The sequence below is a fragment of the Bombina bombina genome, chromosome 11 (genome assembly GCF_027579735.1).
Source record: "Bombina bombina isolate aBomBom1 chromosome 11, aBomBom1.pri, whole genome shotgun sequence".
In the NCBI taxonomy this organism is placed as follows: Eukaryota; Metazoa; Chordata; class Amphibia; order Anura; family Bombinatoridae; genus Bombina; species Bombina bombina.
The window spans coordinates 162,160,792-162,178,033 of NC_069509.1; the positions used below are offsets into that span (position 1 = coordinate 162,160,792).

Genomic DNA, 17,242 nt, shown 5'->3' on the forward strand with positions numbered 1-17,242 from the left:
ACCGCATGAGGCTTACGGGATGGTGAGTCCTCAGAGGTGGACGGCTCAGTTGTACTAAAGGGGTTAACCTTCTTAGGCATAATAACCTTGATGATGCATATGAAACATAGTTGAGAAGGCGGGCACACCAAGGCCTCCTCACAATATAGACAGGTATTACTATTAGGAATAGAGGGAGTACCCTCAAGCATATCGGGATACTCCATAGCTTGCGCTAACAGTAGGATATGAATACTTTTTATTTCTCACAAAAACAGCACCTTTATACCCCCAATGACTGGGGCACTCACCACCTCCTAGCCCCAGGCAACAAGAGAAGAAGCAACCTCTCCGACAGCTAGCTCGGTCAGAAAAGAGAAAACTAAAGTGTGACCACACCCTGTCACGTGGTGCGCAAGAGGTTACTGTATTTTTTCCTATTTGATTAAAAATACATAAATAATTCACATTTTGCTTACTCTGTCAATGTTGGGGAAAAAAAACTGAAGACCCCAAATATAGTATTATTCTACCTCTTCTAGCTTTAACAAATCATCTCGTATTGATGATATTTCATATGGCTGATAGAAAAATGTAGTTAAAGGGACATTAAACACTAAATAAATAATTGTTTGAATTATGTATTCAGAGCAAAGATTAGCCTGAGAATAATTTGTGCATGTAGTTTTGAAAATTATATATTAGTTGTTTAAATATTGAAAAAAATAAGGGTAAAAGTTAAAGTTCATAAAGCACTGGGCGCCTCCATATTGTAGCTTATGCTACACTAAGGTCAATTAGGAATGGTTATAAATGGCTTATTAGAGCGAGCAACCAATGACTGTGTGTAATATAGCTGTGTCTGCACTTCCATGTTTAAATTACAGGAAAGGAGAACAAAATAAATAATGAAAATATTCTACAAAGTTGTTTTACTACATGTACTTAAATAATTTATATTAATATATTGATGTGTTTAATGTCCCTTTAAGCATCAAAATGTTTTAAAGTTTCTGATTCAATTTCACCTTCTACAAACACACCTGGACAATGAATCAATTTTCACTGAACAATTAAATGTTAATAAAAAGAAGAAAAAACAGATCATTTTACTTTTATTTAGACATGTTTAGGACATTACACAGATGCCACATATACATTGACAATATTGTTTTTTAATCTTTACGTCATCACAACATTTTAAGCAAGATTAGTAAATATTGAAAAAAAGAATCGTCTTAAAATATATTTTCTGTTGCTTTTAAACTCCAGATTGTTGCATTAATTTATCTTAACATTTTATTTGTTTTATTTTTGTCTTTTTATACCTATTATTTTACTATCAAGTTTCACTTGTTTAAAATACAAAACAAAAAGCACATAATTGACATAATTAAAAATTATTGGCAACGTGATATCAATCACTAACTCCAATTAGATCACATAAAAAAAAATTAAAAAAAGGATTAAAACATTATTTTAAACAAGAAATTTGTGATTGAAAGTTGAGAAAATAATTGTTTTGCAAGTTTCACAGTTTAGTCTTCTGTCATTTTCACAGATATTATTCTGACCAATCAGGACCAGTAGCATGATATGTTGCAAACGGCGTTAAATGAAATAAAGACAACATGGGAGTTGTAAGACTGAACGCTGCTGATAAATACGTTTGTGCCACATACATAAATATGTAAAAACACGTCATCTTAAATGAAAACAAAATTTATGCTTACCTGATAAATTTCTCTCTTTCCGGACATGGAGAGTCCACAACATCATTCCAATTACTAGTGGGATATTCACTCCTGGCCAGCAGGAGGAGGCAAAGTGCACCACAGCAAAGCTGTTAAATCTCCAAGCAGTCAGCTTCAGGGAAACAAGATTTGGATGGAGGAAAGGACCCTGAGTTAGAAGGTCCTTCCTCAGAGGTAACCTCCAAGGTGGAAGAGATGACATCTTCACTAGGTCTGCAAACCAGATCCTGCGAGGCCATGCAAGAGCTATTAGAATTACAGACGCTCTCTCCTGTTTGATACGAACAATGACTCAAGGAAGGAGAGCAAACGGAGGAAACAGGTATGCTAGACCGAAAACCCAAGGAACCGCCAGAGCATCTATCAGGGCGGCCTGAGGATCTCTTTACCTTGAACTGTACCTTGGAAGCTTGGCGTTCTGGCAAGACGCCATCAGATCCAACTCCGGCACCCCCACTTGAGGGTTAACCTGGAGAACACTTCCGGATGGAGAGCCCACTCCCCGGGATGAAAAGTCTGTCTGCTCAGAAAATCCGTTGTCCACTCCTGGAATGTGGATGGCAGATAGACAATTGTGAACTTCCGCCCACTGCAGAATGCGAGTCACCTTCTTCATTGCCAAGGAACTCAGAGTTCCTCTCTGGTGGTTGATATAAGCCACAGAGGTTATATTGTCTGACTGAAACCTAATAAACCAGGCTAAGAACAACTGAGGCCAGGCCATCAGAGCATTGAAGATCGCTCTCATCTCAAAGATGTTTATTGGGAGAGAAGACTCCTCCCGAGACCATAGGCCCTGAGCCTTTAACGAGTCTCAGACTGCTCCCCAGCCTAGCAGGCTGGCATCCGTGGTCACAATCACCCAGGAGGGTCTCCTGAAGCATGTGCCCTGAGACAGATGATCCTGAGAAATCCAACACGAGAGAGTCTCTTGTCAACTGGTCCAGATCTATCCACTGAGACAGATCTGAATGGTCTCTGTTCCATTGTCTGAGAATGCATGACTGCAGAGCTCTCAAATGGAATTGAGCAAAGGGAATGATGTCCATGGAAGCGACCATCAGAACAATTACCTCCATACATTAAGCCACTGATGGCCAAACAGACTGTAGAGAAAGGCAAGAAAAGAGAAGCTTGGATCTTCTGACCTCTGTCAGAAAAATCTTCATAGATAGGGAATCGATGATGGTCCCTAAGAAAACCACCCTTGTAGCTGGTACAAGGGAACTCTTCTCCAGATTCACTTTCCATCCATGGGAACGTAGAAAAGACAAGAGTTTGCTTGTTGAAAAGATGGCGCCTGAACCAATATGTCGTCGAGGTAAGGAGCCACCGCAATTCCCTGAGACCTGACCACTGCAAAAAGAGCTCCCAGAACCTTTGAGAAGATTCTGGGAGCTGTGGCAAGGCCAAACGGAAGAGCCACAAACTAAAAGTACTTGTCTAGAAAAGTGAATCTCAGGAACTGATTATGTTCCATGTGGATGGGAACATAAAGATACGTGTCCTTCAGGTCTATGGTCGTCATGAACTGACCCTCTTGGACCAAAGGAAGAATGTAACGTATGGTTTCCATTTTGAAGGACGGAACCCTGAGAAACTTGAGGTCTAAAATGGGTCGAAAAGTTCCCTCTTTTTTGGGAACCACAAACAGATTTTAATAAAATCCTAGACCCCGTTCTCTTACTGGAACTGAAACAATCACTCCCAGGGAGGAAAGGTCCTGAACACACTTTAAGAATGCCTCCCTTTTTACCTGATCCGCATATATTCTTGAGAAGAAATCTGCCCTTGGGAGGACGAGATTTGAATTCTATTTTGTACCCCTGAGATACTATGTCCACAGCCCAAGGATCTGGGACATCTCGTATCCACGCTAGGTGAAACAAGGAAAGCCTGCCCTCCACTTGATCCAATCCCGAACCGGGGGCAGACCCTTCATGCTGATTTAGTCTCAGCAGAGGGCTTCTTTGATTGCTTTTCCTTGTTCCAAGACTGATTGGGTTTCCAAGAAGACTTGGACTGCTCCTGCTTAGAGGAAGGATGAAAACTTTTGACCTTTGATGTTACAAAAGGAACGAAAATTACTTTGACGTCCTTTAGGCCTATTCATCTTGTCTTACGGAAGAAAGGACCCCTTTCCATCCGTAATTTCAGAAACTTTCTCCGCCAGACCAGGACCAAACAGGGTCTTACCCTTGTAAGGTAGTGATTGGAGCTTGGACTTGGAGGTAAAGTCAGCCAACCAAGATTTCAGCCACAGAACCATGCGGGCTAGAACAGTGTAACCAGACATCTTGGCTCCCAGTCTAATGACTTGCATGTTAGCATCAGAGATAAAGGAATTGGCGAGTTTGAGAGCCTTAATCCTATCTTGGATCTCCTCCAACTGAGTCTCCTCTAAAATCAGATCTGATAAGGCATCGCACCAATAAGATGCTGCACTATCTACTGTAGCAATACAAACTGCGGGTTGCCATTGTAGACCCTGATGAGCCTCCAACTTTTTGTCCATGGGATCCTTGAAAGAACAGCTATCCTCTATAGGAATCATGGTTCTCTTAGCCAGAGTAGAAATAGACCCTTCTACCTTAGACACTGTGCGCCATGAGTCTCGAATGGAGTCAGCAAGAGGAAACATCTTTTTAAAAATGAGAGACGGGAAGAAAGGTATCCCTGGATTATCCCATTCCTGTGCAATGATCTGACACACGGTCTGGAACAGGAAATACTTCCACAGAGGAAGGAACATCATAGTATTTGTTACATTTACTAGATTTATTAGGGTTGACAGCAACAGAAGCATCTGAGTCGTCCAAAGTAGCTAAAACCTCCTTTAGCAGAGGTGATCAAGCTTAAATCTGAAGTTTACCTCTTCAGAATCAGACAAAGGAATTATACTGTCAGAATCTGAGATTTCACCCTCAGAAGCTACTGAGGTATCCTCCTCATCAGACTTATGAGGAAGGTCCACCTTCATGGCAGAAGATGGAACAGACAGCTTACCATCTGACAAATGTTTAGATTTCCTCTTGCGTTTTCCCAACATAGGAAAAGTAGATAATGCCGCAGATACCACAGAGGATATCTGTGCAGCAAAATCTGAAGGCAAATAAACTCCTCCAGGAGGCTGAGAGGAACTGCATGGCATTGTATGTGACACCATTGCGGCTTGGGACGTTTGAGGAGAAAGCTGTGGCATTGCCTGAACAGCATAATCCTGAGAGACATTGGGCACAGAGGACAATAATTTACCTTTACACTGTAGTGTTCTAGCTAAACATGTAGCACAAAATTGCATAGGCAAAACAATTTGAGCCTCCAGACATAATAAGCATCTATCAAAGTAAACAGATCTTGTTCCATGTCCATAGCTTACAAAATAAAAAATTCCCCCAAAGTAAAGGAAAATTTTAAATTTTAAAATATAGACTACTGTCATTTTAAAAAAAAGTCTTTAATCTCTCAGAGCGATATACACTAAAATAACTGATTGACAATCTGAAAAAAACACACTCAGGACCTCTACACCTCAGATGTACTGAGGTGCCCTACCGTATTCCAGAGGCTCCACAATTAGTTAGAGACACAGAGGCAGCTCACAACGGACTCCTTCAACGAGCCGTGCTGAGGAGAAATGACGCCGCTTCACTCCGTCTCGGATGAGCGGTTAGTCACATGACCGGCAAACAGGAAGTACGCAGCAAGTAAAAGCGTGCGTTCCAAGGAAAAAACTGCCGAGTAAGATTTAGAGCCGCTCTAATCTACAAGTAGTTACAATAAAAGCCTCCTCATCAGATTTATGTCCAAAAACAATTTGAGTCCAACTATTCCTATGCATATTCTGACTAAATGCCCCATAAAAACACTCCACACTACAAGAGTGATTAAAAATAAAGGTGCCACAGAGTAAACGTCCCTTATATGAAGGGAAAATTAACCCCTAAGTCACCACATACTTATGTGCCTGCACACTGCCTCAGAAAATCCTATATATAAAAGGATTTATTATGTCCCAATATTGCTGCAGAGTTAACTAAGTTACTGAAGTGCAAGTCTCCAATACATAGAAGACAAAAAGCACTTACCTGCAATCTAGCTGTCCGGCAGGAAGACAGCTCACAAGGCGTGAAAGGACCCATACTCCTTACAGAGACCTGTAGAAAAAAGAAAGAACAGATTAACCATCTCGGGCTTTCTATGACTAGGGCAGCAATATGTTAGAAAAATATAGTACGGACCACCTCACCACTTCCTAACTGCTTAAAAGCCACCACTACTCTTACTCAAGAGATTGACATGGACACAGCTAAACCCAAATCTTTGCTTGCAGGGGGAAAAAAGGGAATAATATCTTCAGACACCAAACTTCACCTCCTCCATTGACAGAGGCAAAGAGAATGACTGGGGGTTATGGGTAAGGGAAGTGACACTTTACAGCTTTACTGTGGTGCTCTTTGCCTCCTCCTGCTGGCCAGGAGTGAATATCCCACTAGTAATTGGAATGACGCTGTGGACTCTCCATGTCTTAAGAAAGAAAAATAAATATTGTGTTTTACCCATTTCTTCAATAGAAACAAAGCTACATTGATTAAATATAAAATACAAACACTCAATTTCCTTACCCAACATGTACTAAATGTCTAACTGAAATGATAAAGAAATTTTTTCTTGATCGATTTCAAAAGAAAAATGATACCAAAACATTTATGAAAAAGCAACAGAATCATACCAAAAAATATATCGATTTTTTTTCCTTCACTGACAACTATAAAGGTGACTATCTTAAAAAATAATAAAAAAAATAGATTTAATAGCATATTTATGATTTTAGCATCTATGCGAACATTGCTTGTATCATTTGCCTTTTAGATTACATAATCCCAATTTAGTAAAAAAAAAAAAATGAATTGTGAAGATTATGAAAAAATATAAGATTTAAATTGCATTCCAGTAACATTGGAAATGCCAAGTCTTATGTAGGGCAAACATTTAACAGCAGATATTCTACCCTTTTGTTTTTTTATCTTCTTGGGTGTTGTAGGTTCTGCCATGAAAAGACCACACCTCACTATAAAACTTTTACCCCCTTTTTGTCAGGCAGGCATCAGTAGAGTGGTAACCTCCTCCCAGCTCTGCAATTAGAGCTTCAGGTGAATCCCCACACATTTCACCACATTCACTTAACAGTAGCAAGTCCCAGGGCTGGATCTTGGGCGGATGGTGTTGATGTTTACAGAGATTTTGCCATCAGACCATACGCAACGTGGCCCTGCACCTCATCTGACAACACTAGAACATTTTTCTTTACATAAAAAAAACCTTGTGGAGTGCGGCAGTGCCAACAAGGCATTTCTCTTTGATGTGAAATACTATGCACATACATAGATATGCACAGATATCTACTCAGAATGGCCGCTGTAAAAATGCGATGGGAGGGGAGCCCACGCTGCTTGCTGGACTTCTGAGGTGCAAGTCCAAGGAACTTGGTGTTATTCCAACCAGACTATCATTCTGTGGTGTCTCCCCTTTGAGAAAGTCATCCTCTTCATCAGTAGCTCCACCCTGGGTGTAAATATATAGCAAGTTAGCAAAGCAAAAAACAAGTTAAAGTATAACAAATGATGCAATTGTCTAGAGATGACTAAGCCAGGAACAATAACTATGTCACGGTTTACTATACCCAACATCTGCAGTGTGTGCTCAGTTCAATAACTAGAGTAAGAAATCTACATAAGACAGGTGAGGCAGTTACAAGTGGGAAATACATAGATACAAGCAATACACTTGCAGTATAACAGATGCTACACTGGATCTTTATGAACATGTATATGAAAGGCCAACAATGACAGACGCTGACTCTACTTTAGGAATCAGAGACTTAGGCCTAGTTTCCATTAAGGTAGTAACCTGTAGAAACCGGTGATAAAAACTTATCTCCATTAAAGTCTATGGAGAATTTTCATGTTACCACCGGTTTCCAAACTTTACCACCTCAATGGAAACTAGCCCTTAGTGCAGACATCCTCAAACTTGGTCCTCTAGAGGTTTTGGAACTACATTTCCCATGATGCTCAGTCAGCATATCAGCTGGCTGAGCATCATAGGAAATGTAGTTCCATAACCTCTGAAAGGCCAAGTTTGAGGATGTCTGCGCTTAGTGTTTCTTATCTGCCAAGAAGGGCAGCAACATACAGCTGTGCAATGCAGCCCTTTAAAGGGACACTGAACCCAAATTTTTTCTTTTGTAATTCAGAAAGAGCATGCAATTTTAAGCAACTTTCTAATTTGCTCCTATTATCAGTTTTTCTTCATTCTCTTGCTATCTTTATTTGAAAAAGAAGGCATCTAAGCTTTTTTTGGTTTCAGTACTCTGGACAGCACTTTTTTATTGGTGGATGAATTTATCCACCAATCAGCAAGGACAACCCAGATTGTTCACCAAAAATGGGCCGGCATCTAAACTTACATTTGTGCATTTCAAATAAAGATACCAAGAGAATGAAGAAAATTTAATAGGAGTAAATTAGAAAGTTGCTTAAAATTTCATGCTCTATCTGAATCACAAAAGAAAAAATGTGGGTACAGTGTCCCTTTAAAGCAGCTAAGAGGTTATATTTAAAGGGACATAACATTTCAAACTGAAATGAACAAGAGCATTTCCGTTTTCCATAGAAGCATTTTTGCAATACACATTTATTAGCAAAAATCCTTTCACAAAAAGTTTTAATGCTAGCTTTTACTGTGCACTGAGCATATGTACATATAACATGTACCTGCATTCACAAACTGTACTTGTTCAAAGTTTTGGAGATGATTCAATTTGTTTTACTGCTGATGAGCGCATGCCAGCCCTGGTTCTCTGAACTGGTATGGTATTGGAATCAGGGTGTGGCAGGCATATGTATATATGCTCCATTAGATTAGAGTAACAGCTAATGGTTTTGTTTCTTTGGAACAAAAAGAAAAATGTATGCTTACCTGATAAATTTGTTTCTTTTTAGACATGATAAGTCGACTGATCATCATCCTTACTTGTGGGATTTCACCTCCTGGTCAGGAGGAGGAGGCAAAGAGCACCACAGCAGAGCTGCTATATATAGCTCCTCCCTTCCCTCCGACTCCAGTCATTCGACCGAAGTTAGGAAGAGAAAGGAAAAGCCAAGGTGCAGAGGTGTCGGAAGTTCACAAAAATTAACAACCTGTCTTAAGAGAACAGGGCGGGCCGTGGACTCATCGTGTCTAAAAAGAAACAAATTTACCAGGTAAGCATACATTTTATTTTATTTTTAAAGACACGATGAGTCCACGGATCATCATCCTTACTTGTGGGATACAATACCAAAGCTAGAGTACACGGATGATAAGGGAGGGACAAGACAGGAAACCTAAACGGAAGGCACCACTGCTTGAAGAACCTTTCCCAAAAAACAGCCTCAGCCAAGGCAAAAGTATCAAATTTGTAACATTTTGAAAAAGTGTGAAGAGAAGACTAAGTTGCAGCCTTGCAAATCTGTTCCATAGAAGCTTTATTTTTGAATGCCCATGAGGAAGCAACCGCCCTAGTGGAATGAGCCGTAATTCTTTCAGGAGGCTGCTGTCCAGCAGTCTCATATGCAAAGCGGATGATACTCCTCAAACAAAAAGAAAGCGAGGTAGCCGTAGCTTTCTGACCCTTACGTTTTCCAGAGAAAATTACAAAAAGAGAAGAAGACTGACGAAAGTCCTTAGTTGCTTGTAAGTAAAACTTCAAAGCACGGACTACGTCCAAATTATGCAGAAGCCTTTCCTTCTAAGAAGAAGGATTAGGACACAAGGAAGGAACAACAATCTCCTGATTAATGTTCCTGTCTGAAACAACCTTAGGAAGGAACCCTAGTTTAGTACGTAAAACTACCTTATCCGAATGGAAAATAAGGTAAGGCGAATTGTATTGCAACGCCGAAAGCTCAGACACTCTTCGAGCTGAAGAAATAGCAACAAGAAATAAAACTTTCCAAGATAACTTAATATCTAAGGAATGCATAGGCTCAAACGGAGCCCCTTGAAGAACCTTAAGAACTAAATTCAAACTCCATGGAGGAGAAACTGGTTTGAACAAAGGCCTGATCCTAACCAACGCCTGACAAAAAGATTGAACATCTGGAACATCAGCCAGACGTCTGTGTAACAAAATAGATAAGGCAGAGATCTGACCCTTTAAGGAACTTGCCGATAAACCCTTCTCCAATCCTTCTTGGAGAAAAGACAAAATTCTGGGAATCCTAACTCTACTCCATGAGTAGCCCTTGGATTCACACCAATACAGATATTTACACCATATCTTATAATAAATCTTTCTAGTTACAGGCTTATGTGCCTGAATCAAGGTCTCTATGACAGAGTCAGAAAAACCCCGCTTGGTTATAATTAAGCGTTCAATCTCCAAGCAGTCAGCTTCAGAGAAATTAGATTTGGATGAAGGAAGGGTCCTTGAATGAGAAGATCCTTTCTCAATGGTAGTCTCCAAGGTGGCAGGGATGACATTTCCACCAGATCGGCATACCAAATCCTGCGAGGCCACGCAGGAGCAATGAGAATCACTGATGCCTTCTCCTGTTTGATTCGAGCAATGACCCGAGGAAGAAGAGCAAACGGGGGAAAAAAGATATGCTAGGTTGAAGGACCAAGGAACTGCTAGAGCATCTATCAGCTCCGCCTGAGGATCCCTGGACCTTGACCCATATCTTGGGAGCTTGGCATTCGGACGAGATGCCCCTGGGATGTGGATCGCTGACAGATGGCAAGAATGGGCCTCCGCCCACCGGATTATCTTGGCTACCTCTGTCATCGCTAAGGAACTCCTCGTTCCTCCCTGATGATTGATGTAAGCCACTGTCGTTATGTTGTCTGTCTGGAATCTGATGAACTGTGCCAAAGTCAACTGAGGCCAGGCCAGAAGAGCATTAAAGATCGCTCTCAGTTCCAGGATGTTTATAGGAAAAACAGACTCCGCCGGAGTCCACACTCCCTGAGCCTTTAGAGGACCCCAGACAGCTCCCCACCCTAGAAGGCTGGCATCTGTTGTCACAATCACCCAGGATGGTCTACGAAAGCATGTTCCCTGGGATAGATGATCCAGAGACAACCACCAGTGAAGAGAATCCCTTGTCTCCTGCTCCAGGGTTATTCGAGGAGACAAGTCTGCATAATCTCCATTCCACAGCCTAAGCATGTTTAACTGCAGAGGTCTGAGTTGAAACCGAGCAAACGGGATGATGTCCATTGCTGCCACCATCAGTCCGATTACTTCCATGCACTGGGCCACTGACGGCCGAGGATTGGACTGAAGGGCTCGACAGGCATCTAGAATCTTTGATTTCCTGACCTCTGTCAGAAAAATCCTCATAGATATAGAATCGATTACAGTTCCCAAGAAAGTCACCCTTGCTTTCGGGATTAAGGAACTTTTTTCCAGATTCACCTTCCACCCGTGAGTTCTCAGGAAGAATAGTACAATGTCGGTATTGGACCTTGCTTGTTGACAAGATGGCGCCTGGATTAGAATATCGTCCAGATAAGGTGCCACCGCAATGCCCCGGGGTCTTAAAACCGCCAGTAGAGACCCCAGAACCTTTGTGAAAATTCTGGGTGCCGTGGCCAGCCGAAAGGAAAAGCCATGAACTGAAAGTGTCTGTCCAGAAAGGCAAACCTTAGGAACTTGTGATGATCTCTGTGGATAGGAACATATAGATATGCATGCTTTAAGTCCACTGTCGTCATAAATTGACCCTCCTGAATCAACGGAAGAATGGTACGAATAGTTTCCATCTTGAAAGATGGAACTCTGAGAAACTTGTTCAGACTCTTGAGGTCTAAAATAGGTCTGAAAGTTCCCTCCTTCTTGGGAACTACAAACAGATTTGAATAAAAACCCTGGCCATGTTCCTGTACAGGAACGGGAGTAATCACTCCCAGGGAGGAGAGGTCTCTTACACAATGTAAGAACGCCTCTCTTTTTATCTGGTTTGCAGACAATCTTGAAAGAAGAAATCTTCCTCGGGGAGGAAAATTTTTGAACTCCAGTTTGTATCCCTGGGACACTATTTCTATAGCCCAGGGATCCTGAATGTCTTGCACCCAAGCCTGAACGAAGAAAGAAAGTCTGCCCCCCACCAGATCCGGTCCCGGATCGGGGGCATGCCCTTCATGCTGTTTTGGAGTCAGCAGCAGGCTTCTTGGACTGTTTACCCTTGTTCCAAGGCTGGTTGGGTCTCCAAGTGTGCTTAGACTGCGAATAGTTTCCTTCCTGTTTAGAGGAGGAAGAGAAGGAATTTCCCTTGAAATTGCGAAAGGAACGAAAATTATTTCGACGTCCTTTTTGTTAATTTCTCTTATCCTGAGGAAAGGAGATGACCCTTACCTCCTGTGATGTCAGAGATAATTTCCTTCAAGCCAGGTCCAAACAAGGTCTTTCCCTTGTAAGGAATAGCTTGAAGCTTAGACCAAGGTTTTAACCATAGAGCTCTGCAGGCTAGGATAGAGAACCCTGATTTCTTAGCTGCTAATTTAGTAATTTGCAGAGAAGCATCCGTAATAAAAGCATTGGCTAACTTCAGAGCTTTAATCCTATCTTGGATCTCCTCCAATGAAGTCTCAAACTTAAGAGACTCAGACAGAGCATCAAACCAATAAGCTGCCGCATTAGTGACAGTAGCAATGCACGCAGCCGGCTGCAACAGCAGACCCTGGTGAATAAAAATCTTTTTAAGTAGACCCTCCAACTTCTTGTCCATGGGGTCTTTAAAGGCACAACTATCCTCAATAGGAATAGTAGTTCGCTTGGCTAAGGTGGAGATAGCCCCTTCCACCTTAGGAACCGTTTACCAAGCTTCCTTGATAGTGTCAACTATAGGAAACATCTTTCTGAAAATAGGAGACGGAGAGAAGGGAATACCTGGTCTCTCCCATTCCTTAGAAACAATCTCCGAAGCTCGCTTAGGGACTGGAAAAACATCTGAGAAAGTCGGAACTTCGAAATATTTGTCCAATTTACTCGTCTTCACAGGAGCGACTACGACTGTGGAATCACAGTAAGGTAACCAACACCTCCCTGAGTAACAGACGGAGGTGTTCTAGTTTAAATCGGAAAGAGACAACCTCTGAATTAGTCAAAAGGTTCTGAATCTGAAATCTTGCCATCTGATAAAACCTCTATACCCTCCATCTCAGTTTGCTATTGATCCGATAACAGTCACACTGCCAGGAAACTCTGGAACGGTCTTAACTCATCTGTACTAGAAACGCATAATATTACATTGCATGCCGCTCTAGAACAGATAAGCAACTTGTCCAGCTCAATGTCGTAGCTAAAATACCCAGAAAAGAGCACTCTACAGAAAGGCGCGCAAAAAACAGGAAGTCCCGCCCATCGTGGGCGTTACCTAAATTTCAATGTCTCTGCTCCGTGAAATAAATATAGTGAAACCACCGGAGCCTTCCCCAAACAATAAAAACAACCTCTCTCTAGCCCCAGTGCCTGCAATATGTCACTGCCCCAAAAAAACTTTCACTTGAAAGTTAAAACAAGTCCCAACATAATAAAGGCTTTAACCATTAACCCTTTATGTTCCATAGTGCTGTTTGTACACAAACATACTGAGTCTCCTTAGGTCCCAGAAAAAAGGCAGCACTTACCTTAAACACTGCCTGGCAGGAAGGCAGTTCCCAAGCTTGATAGGTCCTCTCCCTCACATTGGCCCGAGAAATAAATACATGCTGAGTCAAGAAGTACCTCAGACTGAAGGAGATAGGGCAGCACAAATATGGGAGGCGCAGTGAGAATTATGTCTCACAAGTTCCCATTGCTCTAAAGCCACCAAAGCTCTACTGTACAGACTGAAATGGAACCAGGCTACACCCCCAGAACAAAGTAGCACTCTCTGGCACTACTTTAAAATAACAAACTCTTGATTGAAGAATCTAAAACTAACACCTCACTTTACCTCTTCCTATCACTAACGTAGGCAAAGAGAATGACTGGGGTGGGAGTGAAGTGAGGAGCTATATATAGCAGCTCTGCTGTGGTGCTCTTTGCCTCCACCTGCTGACTAGGAGGTGAAATCCCACAAGTAAGAATGATGATCCGTGGACTCATCGTGTCTTTAAAAAGAAATACAGTGAAAATAAACAAACAAAATAAAATGATCCGGTTTTAAACATAAAAGTCTGGAGCTTTATGCTGGTGATTCACGTGACCATCACATCATCTGCACATGAAATACATAACAGGTATTAGCAATACAGTTGTACCTTTGCTGGCTGTGGATGTCGTTTTAAATCTTCAGCATTACATTCTTCCCATATCTGATAAATGGGATCAATAATTTTCTTACACCTGATGAGATATAAGAATTTGAGATGTTGACGTGGAGAAATAAGTAAAAATTACGCTCTTTTTACTATAAATCAACTGCCCATTATGCTCACGTATTAAAAACATTTGCCTGTCTAATATGTACCTCTTCAGTGCACAGGGGTCAAATGGAAAAAAGCTATCAAGAGGATTACTGCAAGTCTGCGCAGAGTCACCGCCAATGCTGCTGCGTACCACTGGGATCATTTTGCGGTTGTTGCTCTCTATGATGGTGTAGCAGAAAACCAACTGATACTTCCTAGAACAGACATAGGCGTGTAAGAAAAGCTGTGAAACAAACGTCGGCTGTGCATCGTGCAGACTTCACACGGGGACACGTGCAGCAAAATCAACATTGAAGGGATATCGATTTAAAGATGTTTTTAAATAAAAATCTTTAAACTTGCAAAAGAATAATATGGATGTTAAATGGTCTTGGGATTTAAGAATGAATACACAGGTCCAGATGTCCTAGATGTACGCTACTCACTACTCAGATTTTTAGGAGGCCAGGGCTGGGTTTTAGTGCATCAGCAATTTGTTTGGTTGAAGGCATGAACTGTAGGTTAAGGACCCAGTGAGGTCCTGGGCCAATCACCATTTAGCCAAATCCTGCAACTCTTTAATTTGACTTTTAATTTAGCTGTGTGCTTGCAACAGAGTACCAGACCTTCTATGTGTTGTGTTAATAGGCTTTTATTTTTATTTGCAATTTTCCCTATGGGCTTTTAAGGTGGTCTGGAGTTAACTGACTGTGTCGCTGGCTGAAAAACAACAAAATATGTAAAAAATTCAATACAACACTGAGTTACAAAGAATAGCAAAACAGGAGCTTCAGTTGAAATCAAAATTTATTATAAATCTGAAAATTCTCTGGGGTCTTTAAAGAGACATAAACCCCAATTTTTTTCTTTCATGATTCCGATAGAATATACAATTTTAAATATCTTTCCAATGTACTTCTGTTATCAATTTTTTTGTATTCTTGTTATCCTTTGTTGAAAAGTAGGAAAGTAAGCTCAGGCGTGTGCACGTGTCTGCAGCACAATATGGGAGACATTTTGCAAGAACTAGATGGCATCACTATTTCCTGTCATGTAGTGCTCAAGACGTGCACGCTACCTATCTAGATATCTTTTCAACAAATAATAACGTGAGAATGAAACAAACTTGATAATAGAAGTGAATTGGAAAATGTTTTAAAATTGTATTCTCTATCTGAAGCATGAACAATAAAAATTGGGTTTTATGTCCCTTTAAAGTGCCACCTACCCCAGTCCTTAAAGGGGCTGTATAATGAATACGTGCAAACATTTACACCTTATTGTTATCCTATATAGAAAGTGTCTCCTATCAATAACAACTCAATAATGATAACTAAATCAATAAAACACTAAATAGGTAATTTAATCAATAATATAAAAACTTGGTATAACAAGTTGTTATTTAGGTTTGTTTTTGGTCTGCGTTCACAATTTACAGCTTATTCTACCACACCGGAATCATAACGTGCTGATTTGTTGGATTTTATGATTAACAAAAAAACACAAGTGAATGAGTATTTCACAAGCATATGAGAAGCAAAAAGAGTAGCTACATGATTACCTTGTGATTGCCGCAAACAAGTTAACCACAGAAGGAAGACAGATTTTCAATGGATTCAGCTGACACATAACTATCCGTTCAAAGTTCAGGTTCTGGAGGTACGCCAACCCTAACAGAGAAAGGACTCGGCTCACTACCACTGGAAAGCTTGACATCCAGATATCATTTATAAGTAGTACTATAATATGCATTTTAACCCTTTGAGTGCTGACGGCTCTGAGCCGTCACAGAGTTTCCCACTCTGGTGCTAATGACGGCTCAGAGCCAAACTTGAGGGAGATCTGGGGGCTCCCACTCACTCCTACCCCAGTGATCGTGCCTGTAGAGTGACAGGCATTGCTGGGGCTTCCCGTTTTACGTGATGACGTCACCGCGCAACTTTATTTATACTTAACAATGTTAAGTATAGGAGCTGGGGGCATGCTGCTTAGAAGCCTGTATCTCAGGCATCTAAGCAGCTACAGACCCCCAAGACCCACCATTGGAAAGGTAATCGTCTAACCTTTCCAACAGTGTAAGTCTGAAAAAAAGAAAAAAAAAAGAAAAAAAAATTGTTCAAAAAATAAAAAAAGCACTCAAAGGGTAAATATAATCACTTTCACTGCAAATGGGTTATATCATACCTTTCCGTAAATTTCCGTCCAATATCTGTTTGTGTCGGAATATCAGAGTGTAGAACACGGCCTGACATGCAGCATAGAATGGGCCATGAAACGTAACATTGCAGTAAGCTCTGCTCCCAGCATCCTGGTTATCGATGTAGCAATGCAGCCAGTTAACCAGAAGATCAAGGCAAGCTTTCACTGTCCTAGAGGAGACAATCAGAACAACGGATTATACATTTAAAGGCACAGTCTAGTCAAAATTGAGTGTTAAGGTTCCAATAGCTTTAACACTTACACTATTGGAACAAATTTAGCCCGTGCAAGAAAACTTCCAATATAACTCGCTGCAGTCTGTCTGATTACTGGAGAGTGGTTTGGATTTTGCAGTTTTTTCCAGAGATGTTCTAGAAAAGCTTCCGCAATTCCCTGTAAGAAATGGAAGTATTAGCAACAGTGATATATATATATATATATATATATATATGTGGCAAAAATACACTATATGTCCAAAAGTATGTTAACACCTGACCATTGCGCCTATATGCGCTTGTTAGATATCCCATTTCAAAACCATATGCGTTAATAGTGAGTCCCCCTTTGCGGTTGACACTTTTTTGGGAAACCTTTCCACAAGATTTCGGAGTGTGTATGTGGGAATTTGTGCCCATTTAGCCAAAACAGCATCTGTTAGATCAGGGGATGGTGTTAGATGAGAAGGTCTGACTCACAACTGGTTTTCAAGTTCATCCCAAAGCTCTTCCATGGGTTTGAGGTCAGGGGTTTGTGCAGGCCAAAGTGTGTTCCTCCACACCACATTCTTCAAACCCTGTCTTCATAGGCCTCACTTTCAGAACAGGGGAACAATCATGCTGGAACAGGAAAGGGCCTTCCACAAACTGTTGCCA

General features: G+C 41.1%; 1 protein-coding gene across 2 annotated transcripts in view; it reads right to left on the bottom strand.

Moving 5' to 3' along the window:
- Positions 1-1,077: 1,077 nt before the first annotated feature.
- The window catches only part of RRN3 (RRN3 homolog, RNA polymerase I transcription factor), a 75,582-nt gene continuing 59,417 nt past the window's right edge, over positions 1,078-17,242 (bottom strand). For both annotated transcript variants that reach the window (XM_053694543.1, XM_053694542.1), the window contains exons 13-18: positions 16,633-16,763; positions 16,356-16,540; positions 15,733-15,841; positions 14,234-14,386; positions 14,025-14,109; positions 1,078-7,298 (exon numbers count right to left, since the gene is read on the bottom strand). In XM_053694543.1, the coding sequence (XP_053550518.1) occupies positions 7,140-7,298; positions 14,025-14,109; positions 14,234-14,386; positions 15,733-15,841; positions 16,356-16,540; positions 16,633-16,763 (822 nt within the window). In that variant the 3' untranslated portion in view covers positions 1,078-7,139. The remainder of the gene's footprint in view (positions 7,299-14,024; positions 14,110-14,233; positions 14,387-15,732; positions 15,842-16,355; positions 16,541-16,632; positions 16,764-17,242) is intronic.